Genomic DNA, 16747 nt, shown 5'->3' with positions numbered 1-16747 from the left:
CTCAGCCATTAAATTAATTCCAGCCCCCTTTTGCCCCTTCCATCCCTTCATTTTTTCGGGGGGTTATGGAAATTTGGGGAGGTGGAAAAGGGAGATGAAAGTTTAGCATCCAGTTGGTGGGAGAGGTATGAGAAAATCCAAAGCGGCAGGAATTAAATGCTGAATTTTTTGGGATAATTTACTAATTCAATAATTTATAACAAATCCCAATCATTAGGTGGTGTCTGTATATTTTTAACCATCAAAACTTGGTAAAATTTGAGACAAATTTGGGAGACCCTACTTTGGAAAAGGGAAATTAAAGTTTGGCATCCAGTTGGTGGGAGAGGTATGAGAAAATCCAATGTGACAGAAGTTAAATGCTGAATTTTTTGGATAATCTACTACAACAAATCCCATTCATTAAGTCCTTGAGGTGTCTGTATATTTTTAACCAACAAAACTTGGTAAAATTTGAGAGATCCTACTTTGGAAAAGGGAAATAAAAGTTTGGCATCCAGTATGAGAAAATCCAAAGCGGCAGAAATTAAATGCTGAATTTTTTTGATAATCTACTAATTCAACAACTTACAACAAATCCCATTCTTTAAGTTCTTAAGTGTCTGTATATTTTTAACCATCAAAACTTGGTAAAATTTTAGAGATCCTACTTTGGAAAAGGGAAATAAATTTTGGCATCCAGTTGGTGGGAGAGGTATGAGAAAATCCAATGTGACAGAAGTTAAATGCTGAATTTTTTGGATAATCTACTATAACAAATCCCATTCATTAAGTTCTTGAGGTATCTGTACATTTTTAACTATTTTTAACTATCAAAACTTCGTGAAATTTGAGACAAATTTGGGAGACCCTAATTTGGAAAAGGGAAATTAAAGTTTGGCACCTTTTGGGAGAGGTATGAGAAAATCCAATGTGACAGAAGTTAAATGCTGAATTTTTTTGATACTCTACTAATTAAACAACTTACAACAAATCCCATTCATTAAGTCCTTGAGGTGTCTGCATATTTTAAACCATCAAAACTTGGTAGAATTTGAGAGAATCGAATTTGGGAGATTCTAACAGAGTCCTTCATGCAATGCCTGAATAAAGTGTTGCAATGTTTTTCTGGGAATCCTGAATGATCAAAGAGTAACTGTTTTTTCTTTAAGCCAAGAGAATTCTTTTTCCTGAGATGTTCTTTCCTTTCATTCAGAACTGACAATGAGACACAAGCACCACACACTTTTCCTAACAAATTCATATTGGTTCCTTTGGAAGCACCTTAAAAAACTGACAACTTTTTCCCTCAATAAAAATTACCTGATTTTTGCATCGATTTCTAGATGCAAAATTTGCATCAATTTCTAGATTACGAAATGCTATCATTTAAATCTCAAGGTTCTTCAGTGAGCTGCAAATCACAAGGATTACATTATTCCATTACCCATGACAACAGAGTATTTACAGCATCAGCCATAACACCCAAGACAATTATTTTAACTTTATAAAAGAAAGGTCTTTTTGGAGGATAAATTTAAGATAGATTATTAATAAATTAATAATTCAAATTATGATCTGCCCAGGACCATCTTCCTAGCATAAGATGTGTAGAATCAGGATTTGTAGTTTACAACTTACCTGAAAATTAACTATTTAAGCCTCAGATATGTAGAGTCAGGATTTGTAGTTCAGAACTTACCTGAAAATTAACTATTTAAGCCTCATCATGATGGGGGAAATCTTGAAGACCTACATCTGTGAGCACTTCATTGTATTTGGATTATTTAATATAAAAAACCAACTTTTAAACATATCTGAAAAATCAAGACCACTTCTCTTATCTCCCTTGCCTTGATAATTAATGACTCATAAATTGGACAGATTCCATTTAGCTTGTTGCAAATCAAATCCCAAACCTCTGAATTAAACACTTCATTTTACCAAAACAAACTGAGGGAAGAAACCTCTTGATTTATTCAATTATCACCAATTTCTTCACAATCCTCCTTTCAACCCTGTGGGCTGAACATGCTGTGAGCACTAAAAATGAAGAGGCAAATGCTACAAATAACTGAATTTCTGTAAAATAACTCTCCATGGCCTCTTATCAAACTGGCAAGTCTTTATCTCTGCAAAAGCCACTGCAAAATCAACTGCAGGATTAAATCTGGTGGAGGGGATTCGCAAAATTAGACAGCAACTTTTTGTCTAATGTGTGGATGTTTGAACACACAGGGAATGGTTTGGAGTTGAAATTTGTATTTCTCCACAAAATTGCAATTTAGGCTCTCAGGCTGAGAACTGAAGCCATTATTGCTGGTTAACTCTTCAGTGACAACAACACTCATGGCAATTTAATCTAGATTAAAGAAAAAAAATCCCCCCCAAAAAATTCCTGAGTTTGTTTTTCACCTGTAAAATTCATCTGCGATTTCTGCGGATAAATTAACCCTGATATTCAAAACTTGCTGCAGGCCTGGAGTTTCTGTCCTGAATGGCAACAACTTCCCCAGGACAGTTTTTTCCACCAGATTTCCACTAAACACGACAGTACAGCCTTTGTGCACAGACTCCAGGCTGAGATTTAGTAACTGTGATTTTCCTATCACTTAATCCCATTTAAACTCTAACGAGGAACCTTCTCTGAGGTATCCCACAGCTCATTCACAAGGGTCATCTGTGTGATGATGAAAGAACCTCTAGCAGAGCCCTAATCCATGTTTTAGGAGCACAAACCAAGCACTAAAGAGCATTTTAGGGAAATATTCAGCAAAAGAAATGAGAGAAAACAGGAAGGTTAAAACTAGGGGCACAACCTGCTTGGTATCACTCTCAAGTATTGCTTGGTATTACCTCCTTGGTATTGCTCTCAAGGAAGAGGCTTAGAGAATAACTTCCACTAGAGAATGTATTTAATCTCCTAACTATGAATATTTATTAAATCAAATTTTCTTATGGTGACGTTCAGAGGAATAAAGATTAAACTCCATTACCAAGCAAAAAGTTGTCCTACTCAGCTTTCCTCACCCTTTATGGCTCAGTATTTTATATATTATCAATTATATATATATATATATTTTATATATATTGATAATACATAATTTATATATTATCAATTAATATCCTGTGAACATAAAGTTCTTTACTTCATGTCCAGTTTCCAGCTTTCCCCACTCTTTATGGCTCAGTATTTTATATCTTATCAATCAATTAATACCCCATGAGGATAAAATTCTTAACCTCATGTCCAGTCTCCAGCTTTCCCCACTCTTTATGGCTCAGTATTTTACATATTATCAATTAATATCCTGTGAATATAAAGTTCTTTACTTCATGTCCAGTCTCCAGCTTTCCCCACTCTTTATGGCTCAGTATTTTATATCTTATCAATTAATATCATGTGAATATAAAGTTCTTTACTTCATGTCCAGTCTCCAGCTTTCCCCACTCTTTATGGCTCAGTATTTTACATCTTATCAATCAATTAATACCCCATGAGGATAAAGTTCTTAACTTCATGTCCAGTTTCCAGCTTTCCCCACCCTTTATGGCTCAGTATTTTACATATTATCAATTAATATCCTGTGAACATAAAGTTCTTAACCTCATGTCCAGTTTCCAGCTTTCCCCACTCTTTAGGGCTCAGTATTTTATATCTTATCAATTAATATCCTGTGAATATAAAGTTCTCCACTTCATGTCCAGTTTCTCTCTGAGCATTGTGTGTTACCACAATTATGAATTCTGAAGTTCCTTACTTTGTGTCCAGCTTCTCTCTGAGCATTGTGTGAGCATTACCACAATTAAAAATTCCCAATCAGAAAATTGACTCAGGATGCCCTGGATCCCCATCTTACCCATCCAGAAGATTCATGGTTGTCGTGGTCACCTCAGTGAAGAGAAGGATCTTTCCCAGCTTCTTGGTGTGGAGATGCTGCTGATAGGTCTGGAGGCTGAAATGCTCTGAGGAGAAGCTCCCCATCTCCGTGATCACGGGCACCAGGGACGGAGTCACCTCCACCTTGGACTCACAGGACGGAACAAACTTCAGGGACACCTTGCTGGACGCCCTCAGCCCCTCGGCATCCACGTTCCCCTCCAGCCATTTCAGGAAAGCAAGATGGATTTCCTGTGGGCAAGGGCAACAAGATCAGAAAGGCAGATCGCCCCATGTGAGACACACCAACATTCTTCCAAAACTGGTTTTACTCAAGCAATCTTCTGCTTCAAAAGAGGGAAACTTTTCCTCCTCAAAAACGAAGCTCTGCTGCACGTACTTGACACTCTCCTAGAGTCGAGACCGCGCTCCTTTGAAGATTAATTAAGCTTAATTTGTCCCTGTAGCAGGGATTGTAGTGCTCTTGTTGGTAGTGCTCTACACCCTGAAGCAAGGAGGGCACACATTCATTTTCACCGTGCTGAGATGCTCTGCTGGAGGAAGCCCTGTAGTCCAGCACTAAGGGTTGGATTGAGCCTTTTTCTGACCCAGAGATGGGGCAGCTGAGAGGTGTTTTAAAACCTTTTATTCCATTTTCAGTCTCATGAGAGGGGTGAGACAATACAGATGTTATAATTCACAATCAGAAGCTAATTATTTCCTAATTACAATGCACTGTAAGTGTTTCTTGGCCTATCAGCTTTAGCCACACCATGCTGGAAATGCCTTAAAACCAAACATCTAAAATTACCCCTCATGGGTCCCACTGCAATGCATCTTTCACAGTTCTGTTTCTCCAGATTATCCAGTCTTTTTTACAAAACCATCCTTTGAAACTTGTTTCCAGCTCCATTTCTCTCTCAGCAATGTCTGTCCTACTCCAGGGCATTTCTAAGGCAGCATTTCTTATCTCAAGGTTTGCTCACAGATGCACACACTGTGTGAGCCTTCTGTCAGGCTTGCAGAATTCCCTACAAATCCATTTCCCACAACTAAGACTCAACTTGAAGGCCAAACCAGCAGTTTAAAAAACCCATTTAGTGATTTCTCAGTGGAATATCTGCTAAAGCAGGTCACACCTCCAGCTAAAGGATGATTTACTGCTGCCAGTACCCCTGTGGTGACACCCTGCACCAACTGCTCCACATTCACTCTTTCTGGAGATAAATTCTGCTTTGAGAGGTTTGATATGTTTGCCACAACTTCAGGAACAGCCACAAACACAGATTCTGGGGCTTTTTGCTCAGTGTGCAGCTTAAATTTGTTGTCTTTTGAAGTTGTCTTTTATGTGATAAATGAAACCACAAAAAAATTGTGGCTTCAATTCGACTGGAAATAAGGCACTAGTGATGCTTGCCCTCAAATTTCCAAGAGGAAGAGATCTGATTTTTTAACAAAAAGGTTCCAAAGCAAACCCACACCCCTCCTTCCCACCACTGCTGTATCTGGGAACTGGAATACATTTCCTGTGAGTGCTGAAGGCAGGACTAACCTGCCCTTGAAGATGTGTCTGAGCTCCAGCCCAACTCCTCAAAACCCACAAACTGAGAGCAAACTCCCCACAAACAGTTATCCACCCAAGAACTGCTCCTCCTTTCCTCATCCCTCTGTTCTACCTGGAGAAGGAGTGAGAGCAGTGCTCCTGTTCCCAACACCTTCCCCTGGATTTCCACCCCCAGGAATGACCTGCTCTCAAATTCCACAGCCCGTGCTGTCAGCCCAGGGGCAGAACAGGACACAAAGGAAAGAATAATGTTTCCCAAATTCTGTCAAGCCCCAAGCCTAAGAGAGGCTCGGCAGCTAAATTTTAGTTACAGAGAAATTACTCCTCATTTCTTGCTTTCTTAAAGCTCCCTCTGAATATTTTCTGTCTAAACTCTTGGATAAAATATCTTTAAATATTTCCTTCCCCCCCTCTCCTTTTTTTTTTTTTTGCTCTGCATCATAAATGATGATGTGATGATGATTAAAGGTTTTGTGAGCATTTCTTTGACCTGCACCTTCACTCAGAGCTTTGACAGAATAAATAAATTCCTTACACATTATCCTACTTGTTTTACATACCCGCAGTAACTGATTGGCTGTAACTGATATTTAGAAAAATTACAGCTTTCATTTCTGTCAGGGAGAACATGGAAAAACTGGGCTTAATCAGAGAGTGTTTTCCTATTGCTTTCCAAACACAGAAATTCACTCAGCAGCCCTGGATGTGCAACTCCTACACACAGAAACAGAATTTTAACTCACCCAAAGTAAAAACTGGGTTTGACTCACCAAGAATTAACTCACCTAAGGCTGGGTTTACAGTCTGACAGAGATTAAGTCATTTAATCTCCTAAAAATTAATTTCATCTCTCTAAAAATTACAGTATTTTACAGAAACAGGATTTTAACTCACCCAAAGTAAAAACTGGGTTTGACTCACCAAGAATTAACTCACCTAAGGCCGGGTTTACAGTCTGACAGAAATTAAGATACAAAATAAAGGTGACCAAAGTGTGATGACACTGTAAATAAATGATAATTATGATGTGGTTTTGCCACACAGTATTTCCTGGCAAGAGCAAACCAGCACCTATTTCTGTGTGCTGTTCCATTATTACAAACATGTCCCACAGTTCCAACCATTTACTCTCCTGAGTGGATTATTTCAAGTGATTTTCCCCTCATAGATTTTAGGCAAACTTCTTGTTTTCACTGCTTCTAACGCATCCTGAAGTATTTAAGAATTGTTATAGGTGTATAATTTTCAAGCTAATTTCCACCATAGTGCCTATGTGCTTGCTGAGCTGATCAAAAATATGAACACATAACCAAGGAGGGGGATTTTTACAAATTCCTAAGAAAATATGGAAACAAATTCCTAAGAAAATTCCAAACAAATTCTTAAGAAAATTCCTAAGAAAATATGGGTTTAGGTGTTTAACAAAGTTTCAAGTACAGGTCACAGTAGAAAAATTAATTTTTTACTGTAAGAATTTCCTTCACACGAAGTTCCAGGAACGGGGATGCTGAGCATCCCACAATTGGCCCAGCAAAAATGACATTATTGTATAATGAAATGAACATATATGCAAAGTCAGGGATAATTTCTGCTCCAAGTCCACTGACCAGGAACTCAATCCTGTCAGAACTGTGGGATTTCAGCCCAGGACCCAGCTGGAATTCCCAAGCTCTCCTGGTCCAGCAGCATCTGCCGTTCTGCAGCAGCCTCTGGTGGCCACTGCCATGAGAAGTGCTGGGAAAAAATGTAATTTTAATGTATTCTGAAAGAAAAGTCCCCAAAGCAGAAAAGCACTGCACCAACACAAACTACCCAACACCTCTCACTAATAAATTCTCCACACTCCAAAGCTCAATGGAAATCATTCAAAGAGAACCGAGGAGAGATTGGGAATTTCCAAAATTCCCAAAAATACAAAGTTCAGCTGCTGCACACTCCAGACCCTCAGCTCCTCCACTCATCAGCACAAATTGTGCTAATTGTAACATTATTATTTAAATAATCATTTATTAACATAAATATTAAACTCATCTACAAGTTTAATATTTATAGGAAGAGAATGTTTCTACCTGTATTTTAAATGGTAAAAAATGTAATTTTAATGTATTCTAAAAGAAAAGTCCCCAAAAGCAGAAAAGCACTGCACCAACACAAACTACCCAACACCTCTCACTAATAAATTCTCCACACTCCAAAGCTCAATGGAAATCCTTTAAAGAGAACCGAGGAGAGATTGGGAATTTCCAAAATTCCCAAAAATACAAAGTTCAGCTGCTGCACACCCAGACAGTAATTTCCAAAATTCCAAAATTGCCAAAAATACAAAGTTCAGCTGCTGCACACTCCAGACCCTCAGCTCCTCCACTCATCAGCACAAATTGTGCTAATTGTAACATTATGATGTTAATAATCATTTATTAACATAAATATTAAACTCATCTACAAGTTTAATATTTATAGGAAGAGAATGTTTCTACCTGTATTTTAAATGGTAAAAAATAATGTAATTTTAATGTAATTTAATGTAAATTTAATGTAATTTTAATGTATTCTAAAAGAAAAGTCCCCAAAAGCAGAAAAGCACTGCACCCACACAAACTACCCAACACCTCCCACTAATAAAATTCTCCACACTCCAAAGCTCAATGGAAATCCTTTAAAGAGAACCAAGGAGAGATTGGGAATTTCCAAAATTCCCAAAAATACAAAGTTCAGCTGCTGCACACCCAGACAGTAATTTCCAAAATTCCAAAATTGCCAGAAATACAAAGTTCAGCTGCTGCACACTCCAGACCCTCAGCTCCTCCACTCATCAGCACAAATTGTGCTAATTGTAACACAAAGAAGGAAGAGCAAAAGCTGTGGTTTATTTATTTATTTATATATTTATTTATTTACTTTCACACCTGCTCTCTCTAATTTCAAGAGTTTGGTCAGGTGTGTGCAGCAATGCTCCGTAACTGAAGTTTGCTTTTGCTGTTTGAAATTCTTTTTAATTTCATAATCATTAAGTTTCACTTTTCCCCAGTTAAGAGGCTGAGATTGAACAACAAGGAGGGAAGACAGAGACAGAAACCAGCTGCACCTGGAGCCTTCTCTGCTGCAGTATATAATAACACAAAATTACAGCTCCTGATGGAGAAGATTTTATTTGCACCTGGGCTCTGTCAAACGATGAGAGTTCTGCACTGAGCACACCCAGTTGTAATGGTTAAAAAGAAACCCAAATCCGAGACTTTATTCTTACAATCTGTTTATAGAGATAGGATTTGGATGTGGTTTTTTATTTTTATCTGCATGTTCATGTACATAGATAAATGCAATTTAGCTGGGCAGATTTGGGAGCTGCTTTTTTCTACCACGGGCCTGAGACTCCCCATCAATGGAATTCTTTGTTGGGAAAAAAAATTCACCCGCAGCCTAAATTCATTTGGTTCCTATTAAATTCCATTTCAATTTGATTCCTGTTAAAAGCATGGGGGTGAAACGAAAGGAAAGCTAAAAATACAATGCCATAAACCAAACATTTTCCATCAGTTCCCTCTCTCCTGTGAGGGAAAAGGAGAGGATTTAAATGAACCATGATGCTCCACCTGAACACTCAATATTGGGATTAAAATATTGTACCTGTACAATCAATATTGGGATTAAAATGTTGTACCTGAACACTCAATATTTGGAATAAAATATTATACCTGCACACTCAATACTGGGATTAAAATATTGTACACTCAATATTGGATATAAAATATTGTACCTGAACACTCAATATTGGGATTAAAATATTGTAACTGTACACTCACTATTGGGATTAAAATATTGTACCTGAATACTCAATATTGGATATAAAATATTGTACCTGTACAATCTATTGGGATTAAAATATTGTAATTGAACACTCAATACTGGGATTAAAATATTGTACCTGTACACTCAACATTGAGATTAAAATATTGTACATTAGCTGTGCTTGTGAAGCGAGGTCAAATATTCACTTTCTGGAGACACAAAAGGTGATTTGAAACTTTTTTTTTTGCCTTCATTTGTATAAAATCTTATGATTTTCAATGAACTATATTTAATTTTGAGAAGTTTCCAGTTGATGCACTGATCCATGTTTTATCAGCTGATGGACTGATTAAATCTCATATTTTTTTTAAAATATATATATATGTATGTATGTGTGTGTATATATATATATATAGACACAAAACCATATTTATTTATAAATTTTAATATATTTTATATTTATATATTTATATGTATGCTCTTTTTTTGAACTGCAAGCAAGTGAGGATTACACAGGCACAAAGCACCCAATTTTTAGAGGAGCCTGCCTGAAGCAAAACCAGACATCACACCTCCAACAGGACTAAAATCTGCTTTTTTTTTTTTCCTGAATTTCCTGCTCCCAAAGGAGCGTTACACAACTCAAACAGGATCTCAAATTTCTATATTTCATTCTCTGTCAGCACTGATAGGAAAGGAAATATTTTGATGGAGGGTTGTCCTTTGAGTTCAGCCTGAAAGATAAAAATTCACACACATACAGACCAAAAAATATCTCCACGTGCTCCTTGTCTTACACAGCTTTGCTCGACAGTTTTGAAGGTGTTCAATTTTAATTAATTAATTAGTTAATTAATCACTGGAGAGCTCCCACAGCATCATTTGGATCCAACAGAGGCGGAATTTAACATGACCAAAAAGATATAAATATATCAACATATATATCTCAACATATTTATACATAAACATATATTTTATAATATATTTATATATTTATTTTTATTATTTATATATAATATATAAATATCTCAACATACAAATATATTTAGTTACTGTAAATACACATAATATGCAGGAAAAATGATGTTATCTACTGTCCTTATTTATTTCAAACCCCACCTTTTAATGAGGCTTTGTAAAATGCTATCTATTAAGTTTACTACCTCAATCTTTCATTAAAGTGCATGATTTTCTCTTAAAAACAAAGTACAATGACTTTTCCTGTAGGAAAAGTTTGAAGAAATGAGAAGGAAAAAAAAAAGACAAACAGATGCAAAACTGATATAGAGAAATGAGGAAAATCATCTCTTGGTGATGACAGAGAAAGTGGAGAGGATGAAGAATGGGTATTAGATATCATTAGATAATAATAATAAAATAATAAATGAAAAAATAAAAATGAGAATACTTTCAATGCTGATGTCATTAATACTGAATAACATTCCCAAACTGCCCATTCACACCCAGACTTAGGGAAGTGCCAGCCTGGAGATGGATTTTCTACCAACTGGGACAAAGGGAACAAACAGAACTTTTAAACACAAAAACCTCTTTACACCACATTCCGAATCTGGAATACACAAAGTACTCAAATGAATCCAGTTTTTAGGACATTTTTAGGAAACTCCTTTAACATCAACTGCTTACAATTAATTTCAGGCCATTATTTTCACCAGTGGTGTTTTTGTTCACTGGGTAAGAACCTTTCAAACCCCCATTTCTGCACTCCCTCCTTTCCCCACGGCCTGAAGAACTTCATAAAGATTTTATTGTCCTACAAGTGAGGCACATTTTCATTTCATGTTCTCGTGAACTGCAGTTCCTTGGCTGGTACTTGCTGCGCATTCCCAGGATTCTGCACAGCCTGTAAATCTGTTGCAGTTTCTTAATAATATTTTTATATTTCCTAAAGCGAGACACGGTGCAAAGCAGCAGATTTGGAGTGCACAAAGCACAGAAGAACATTTAGAGAGATGGCCGGGTTGGTCACTTTTGGAATTCCCAACCAACCTGATTTTTTCGGAGTCTCCAGAGGTTATTTTGGCTTTGGGGGGATATTTAGCTGAAGAGAGGCAGAAAAAGCTCATCATTTCTGAGAGATCATTCCAGCCACTCAGTCAAGTGCCTTGGTTTTGTCTCCACTCTTCAGAGTGGTTTTAAAAACAAATATTGCATTACATAAACACAGTGGATCCATTTTCCCAAGCCATATGTGGAATACTTCATCCAAAAAAGGGAAAGATTTTTAACAAAGTGCTGCAAGGTATCCTTCTCCTCTTTACTGCAAGCCCATCTCTTTGAACACGAAGCATCTTAGATTTCAACCCATTCCTGGACTACACATCCAGCAACTGCCCATAAATCCCTGCCTAAATCTCAATCCAAAATTAAATTTAGCTTCAAAAAGCACCGTGTGTAGGCTGAAAATTCATTTATCCAATGGGCAGCAGCTCATCCTGGGGAACAGACAGCAGCGCCCAGGGCAGGATTCAGTGACTGATGAAAAATAAGTCAAGATGTTACTTTTTGTAGAGAAAAATAATGACAAATGAGAGAAAATGGGTTAAAAATAATACATAAGGAAATTAATTATGGTCTTCACAGCAAGTTTGATTTGTCTGCATCTCCCCTGCCTTCAGCAGAGAGTTCCACTTGGGAATTGGGATGCCAGGAGAAGGATGGGAATAGGTCAATAGGTAAAAATAATACATAAGGAAATTATTTATGGTCTTTACAGCAAGTTTGATTTGTCTGCATCTCCCCTGGCTTTAGCAGGGTGCTCTGCTTGGGAATTGGGGTGCCAGGAGAAGGATGGGAACAGGTAAATGGGTTAAAAATAATACATAAGGAAATTAATTATGGTGTTCACAGGGAGTTTGTTTTAACTGCATCTCCCCTGGCTTTAGCAGAGCATTCCACCTGGGAATTGGGGTGCCAGGAGAAGGATGGGAATAGGTAAATAGGTTAAAAATAATAAATAAAGAAATTAATTATGGTCTTCACTGCAAGTTTGATTTATCTGCATCTCCCCTGGCTTTAGCAGAGTGCTCTGCTTGGGAATTGGGGTGCCAGGAGAAGGATGGGAATAGGTAAAGTGGTCAAAAATAATACATAAATAATACATAAAATAATACATTAAAAACAATACATAAGTAAATAATCCATAAGGTTAAAAATAAGACATGCAGCAGGTTAAAAATAATACATAAGGAAATTAATTATGATCTTCACAGTGAGTTTGTTTTGTCTCCATCTCCCCTGCCTTCAGCAGAGAGTTCCACTTGGGAACTGGGGTGCCAGGAGAAGGATAGGAATGGGTAAATAGGTTAAAAATAATAAAGAAAGAAATTAATTATGGTCTTCACAGCAAGTTTGATTTGTCTGCATCTCCCCTGGCTTTAGCAGAGTGCTCTGCTTGGGAATTGGGGTGCCAGGAGAAGGATGGGAATAGGTAACGAGGTCAAAAATAATCTATAACTAATACATAAAATAATACATTAAAAACAATACATAAGTAAATAATCCATAAGGTTAAAAATAAGACATGCAGCAGGTTAAAAATAATACATAAGGAAATTAATTGTGGTCTTCACTGCAAGTTTGCATCTCCCCTGGCTTTAGCAGGGTGCACTGCTTGGTAATTGGGGTGCCAGGAGAAGGATGGAAATAGGTAAATAAGTTAAAAATAATACAAAAAGAAATTAATTCTGGTCTTCACAGGGAGTCTGTTTTAACTGCATCTCTCCTGCTCTCAGCAGAGAGTTCCACCTTGGAATTGGGGTGCCAGGAGAAGGATGGGAAGAGGTAAATAAGTTAAAAATAATACAAAAAGAAATTAATTCTGGTCTTCACAGGGAGTCTGTTTTAACTGCATCTCTCCTGCTCTCAGCAGAGAGCTCCACCTTGGAATTGGGGTGCCAGGAGAAGGATGGGAAGAGGTGCTGGAGGTTTGCTGGGCACACACCAGCTCTGAGGGGAGGAACAAGGAGGAGGCTGTAAGGTGCATCCCATATTCTGCTTCCTCTCCTTCCTCAGCTGCAGCAGAACAGTCTGGAAACAATCTTCCCAGCAGCTGCTCTCATCAACAAACTGTTTATTGTAAGAAAGTGCCTGGGTCAAAGGCTAAACGTCATCCAGAACTGAAAGCGTAGCTGTAAAAAAAAAAAAAAACCAACAAAAAAAAACCTAAAAAAAATCCTGGGGCCGTCCATGCACGTGGAAAAAAAAGCCCATGACATTGGGAAGGGAACCATATTCCATGTGAAAGGCCAGCAGTCCACTGAAACAAGAATTCCCTCTTTTGATGGAGTTTTAGGACACTGTGCTCGTTTCTCAGGGCTGATTTTGAGGCCTGCTTGAGGTTTCTGCTAAAAGCAGAATTTACAGCTCAGGCTTTGTTTCCTCATGGACAAAAAGAGCAAAGTGGAGTTGTGTTAAAACACTCTAAAATGTTTTATTAGTGTTCACTCAGCTCCACATGCACACACAACAATTAAAGAAGGATTTCTCTAATTTCTCACAAATGCACTGTCAACGCGTTACACCAAAATCCAAGTTCAGGCTCAGTACCAGTAAATGATCACATTTTATTTTAAAGCACAGGATACTAAAAATCACAGGGCAAAATCTCCTTTACCAGCAGCTTTGAATGTCAGAATGAAAGAGTGCACGAGCAGCTCTGAGAGGGGAACCGGTCCCACACCAGTAATTGGGCCACGTTTGCTGCCCCAGCCCGTAAATCTGCTTTTGAGGGGAAAGCACCCAGAGGAACAAGGTCCACCTTTGACACAACATCACCACCAAACACTTCAGCCAAAGGCTGATAAATCAGATTTCTGCCAGGTGGTGATTTATCCTACCAGAAAAAAGGTGTGAGAAATTACAGGGCGGGCGTTTAATTCTTCGTGACACCTACTTTGTAATAAAATTGTTATTTTTCTGAAGGAAAAGTCTACAGTAAATTAAACCTATGGGCAACTGGGCTAAAAATAAGCCTAGGCAGAAAGGAAAAGACATTCCACTTTTGCATAAAAATCTGAGCATGATGCATAATAAAGTGGGTTGATTTTTCTTCTTTAAATGATATAATCCAAGTCATGTTTGGAAGCATAAATTCAGATATAAATTTAACCCCAAATGCTGTACACATATATATTAAATTACTCTCAAAAGTATTCTGTATAGACTAAGGAAAAGAAAATACAGAAGAATTTTGTTCTCAGCTAATAGGGCAATAAATTAGATGCAATATATTCAGCAGCTAAAACTGGCTCTCTTCAACAGCCATCACATAATACTATTTTTATTTGGTACCAAAACTTTTTTTTTTAAACTAACAACAAAATTGTTTGTTGAAAATCTTGGAATTAGCAGCAGAATGATTAAAGTAAATAAAACCTAAGCAAATATTTTTTCTTCTCCCTGATAATACCCAATTCTTAGCTGAGGGTTTTCCAGCAGGTTTATTTTGCCTTTCAGCAGGGTTACACACATCAAATGTGAATGAATTTAGTGTTCATGAATATGAAATAGCAGCACAGGAGCCAAGGATTCTCCTCTTAGCACTGTAAACACGCATTAAACTCCCACAAGCTTTCAGCTGGACCTCATTTTTGCCTTTTTTGAGGGAAAAAAAGCCTCCCCACCATCTCACACTGGAGGGGTTTGGGAGCTGCAGAAATGTCTGGGAAATGTTAAGGTGAAACCACAACGCATTTTCACATGGAGCAGGCTCAGGGATTCCAGCACAGCCCCAAAAGTGCACAGCTGATGCTCAGCATGGACTGTGGATTTTATATTCCTTCCTAACACACAGTCAGGTTGGCAGAGAGGTCTCCAAATTCCAAAAGGAACATCTTGGAAAGGAGAATTTCTTGGGAATTTTATGCTACAATGGCAAGAATACTTGGTCTGTTGTCCTGCTATAAAGACAAAACCCAGTATTAAGCTAGGACTAATTTTCATTTAAGACCTCTTTGTAATGAAATATATTTTATAAAAATGGACATGACAGCATAGGATTATTTTTTAAAGTAGAAAATAAAAAAAGTAAAAAAAAACCATTAATAAAAGTGCAACGACTTGGGGATTGCAGCACAAGCCCAAAACTGCACAGATGATGTTCAGCATGGACCATGGATTTTATATTCCTTTCTAAAACACAGCCAGGTTGGCAGTGTGATCTCCCAAAAACATCTTGGAAAGGAAGAATTTTTTGGGAATTCTACGCTATATCAGCAAGAATATGCGTGGTTTGTTTTCAAGCTCCAAAGACAAAACACAGTATTAAGCCACCAATAATTTTCATTTAAAATCTCTTTGCTAATCAAAGCTATTTTTAAAATGAACATGACAGCATGGGATTATTTTTTGTTAAAGTAGAAGAAAGTAAAACAAATATGTTTACAAAGTACCACAACTCAGGGATTCCAGCACGGCCCGAAAACTGCACGGGAAATGTTCTGAGACTCAGCACTCTGTGACCCCCCTTCAAAAGACTTCAGCTTCTAAATGATCTGAACTCCAAATTTAACTTCTCACCACGTGCAAAAATGGACCTTGGATTTTAGATTCCTTTCTAAAACGCACTCGGGTTGGCAGAGAGGTTTCCAAATTCCAAAAGGAACATCTTGGAAAGGAGAATTTCTTGGGAATTTTACGCTACGAGGGCAAGAATACACTTGGTTTGTTATCAAGCTTCAAAGACAAAACCCAGTATTAAGCTACCACTAATTTACGTTTAAAATCTCTTCACTAATCAAAGATATTTTTTAAAAAATGGACATTACTGCAAGGGATTTTTTTTTTTTAAGTACAAGAAATTAAAAAAAAATTTTTAAAAAGTGCCACAACTCGGAGATTCCAGCACAGCCCCAAAACTGCAGGGCTGATGTTCAGCATGGACCATGGATTTTATATTCCTTTATAAACACACTCAGGTTGACAGACTGGTCTCCAAATTCCAAAAGGAACATCTTGGAAAGAAAGAATTTCTTGGGAATTTTGCACTTAAAATGTCAAGAATACACTTGGCGTGTTGTCCTGCTCCAAAACCCAGTATTAAGCTACCACTGATTTTCATTTAACATCTCTTTGCTAATCAAAGATATTTTTAAAATATTACCTTGACCGCATAGGATTATTTTTTTTTCAGTAAAAAAAAAAAAAAAAGAAAAAAAAAGGAAAAAAAAAATAAAAAAAAGAAAGTAAATCTGCTTTTTATTTAGCAGACTATCAAAGAAGCTTCATGATTCAAAAATACATTGCATACATACACAGCAATGTAAAACTTGGATAGCAAATATTGAACCTTGAAAGAAGCCTCGCTAATGCCCAGTTTAGCAGAAACTGATAATTCTTTTTTTACAAAACACGGTTGAAAATACCGTATTTAAACACAGTATTCACACAATGCTCAATTGTGAGAATGGATGATACAATTTCATTTACAGCTCTCCCAGCCACGTGGTTTTTCATTATTTTCTCCTTTTTCAGAGGTAACACTTTCTCCCGCTGGGACTGAGCCTTGTTCAGAG

General features: G+C 37.3%; 1 protein-coding gene across 1 annotated transcript in view; it reads right to left on the bottom strand.

The window, feature by feature from the left end:
- The window catches only part of HLCS (holocarboxylase synthetase), a 136443-nt gene that overhangs the window by 86360 nt on the left and 33336 nt on the right, over positions 1-16747 (bottom strand). Inside the window, exon 6 of the mRNA XM_066545565.1 lies at positions 3840-4111. Within this exon, the coding sequence (XP_066401662.1) occupies positions 3840-4111 (272 nt within the window). The remainder of the gene's footprint in view (positions 1-3839; positions 4112-16747) is intronic.

The sequence above is a fragment of the Molothrus aeneus genome, chromosome 2 (genome assembly GCF_037042795.1).
Source record: "Molothrus aeneus isolate 106 chromosome 2, BPBGC_Maene_1.0, whole genome shotgun sequence".
Lineage (NCBI taxonomy): Eukaryota > Metazoa > Chordata > Aves > Passeriformes > Icteridae > Molothrus > Molothrus aeneus.
This window is presented reverse-complemented; position numbering and strand designations above follow the sequence as displayed.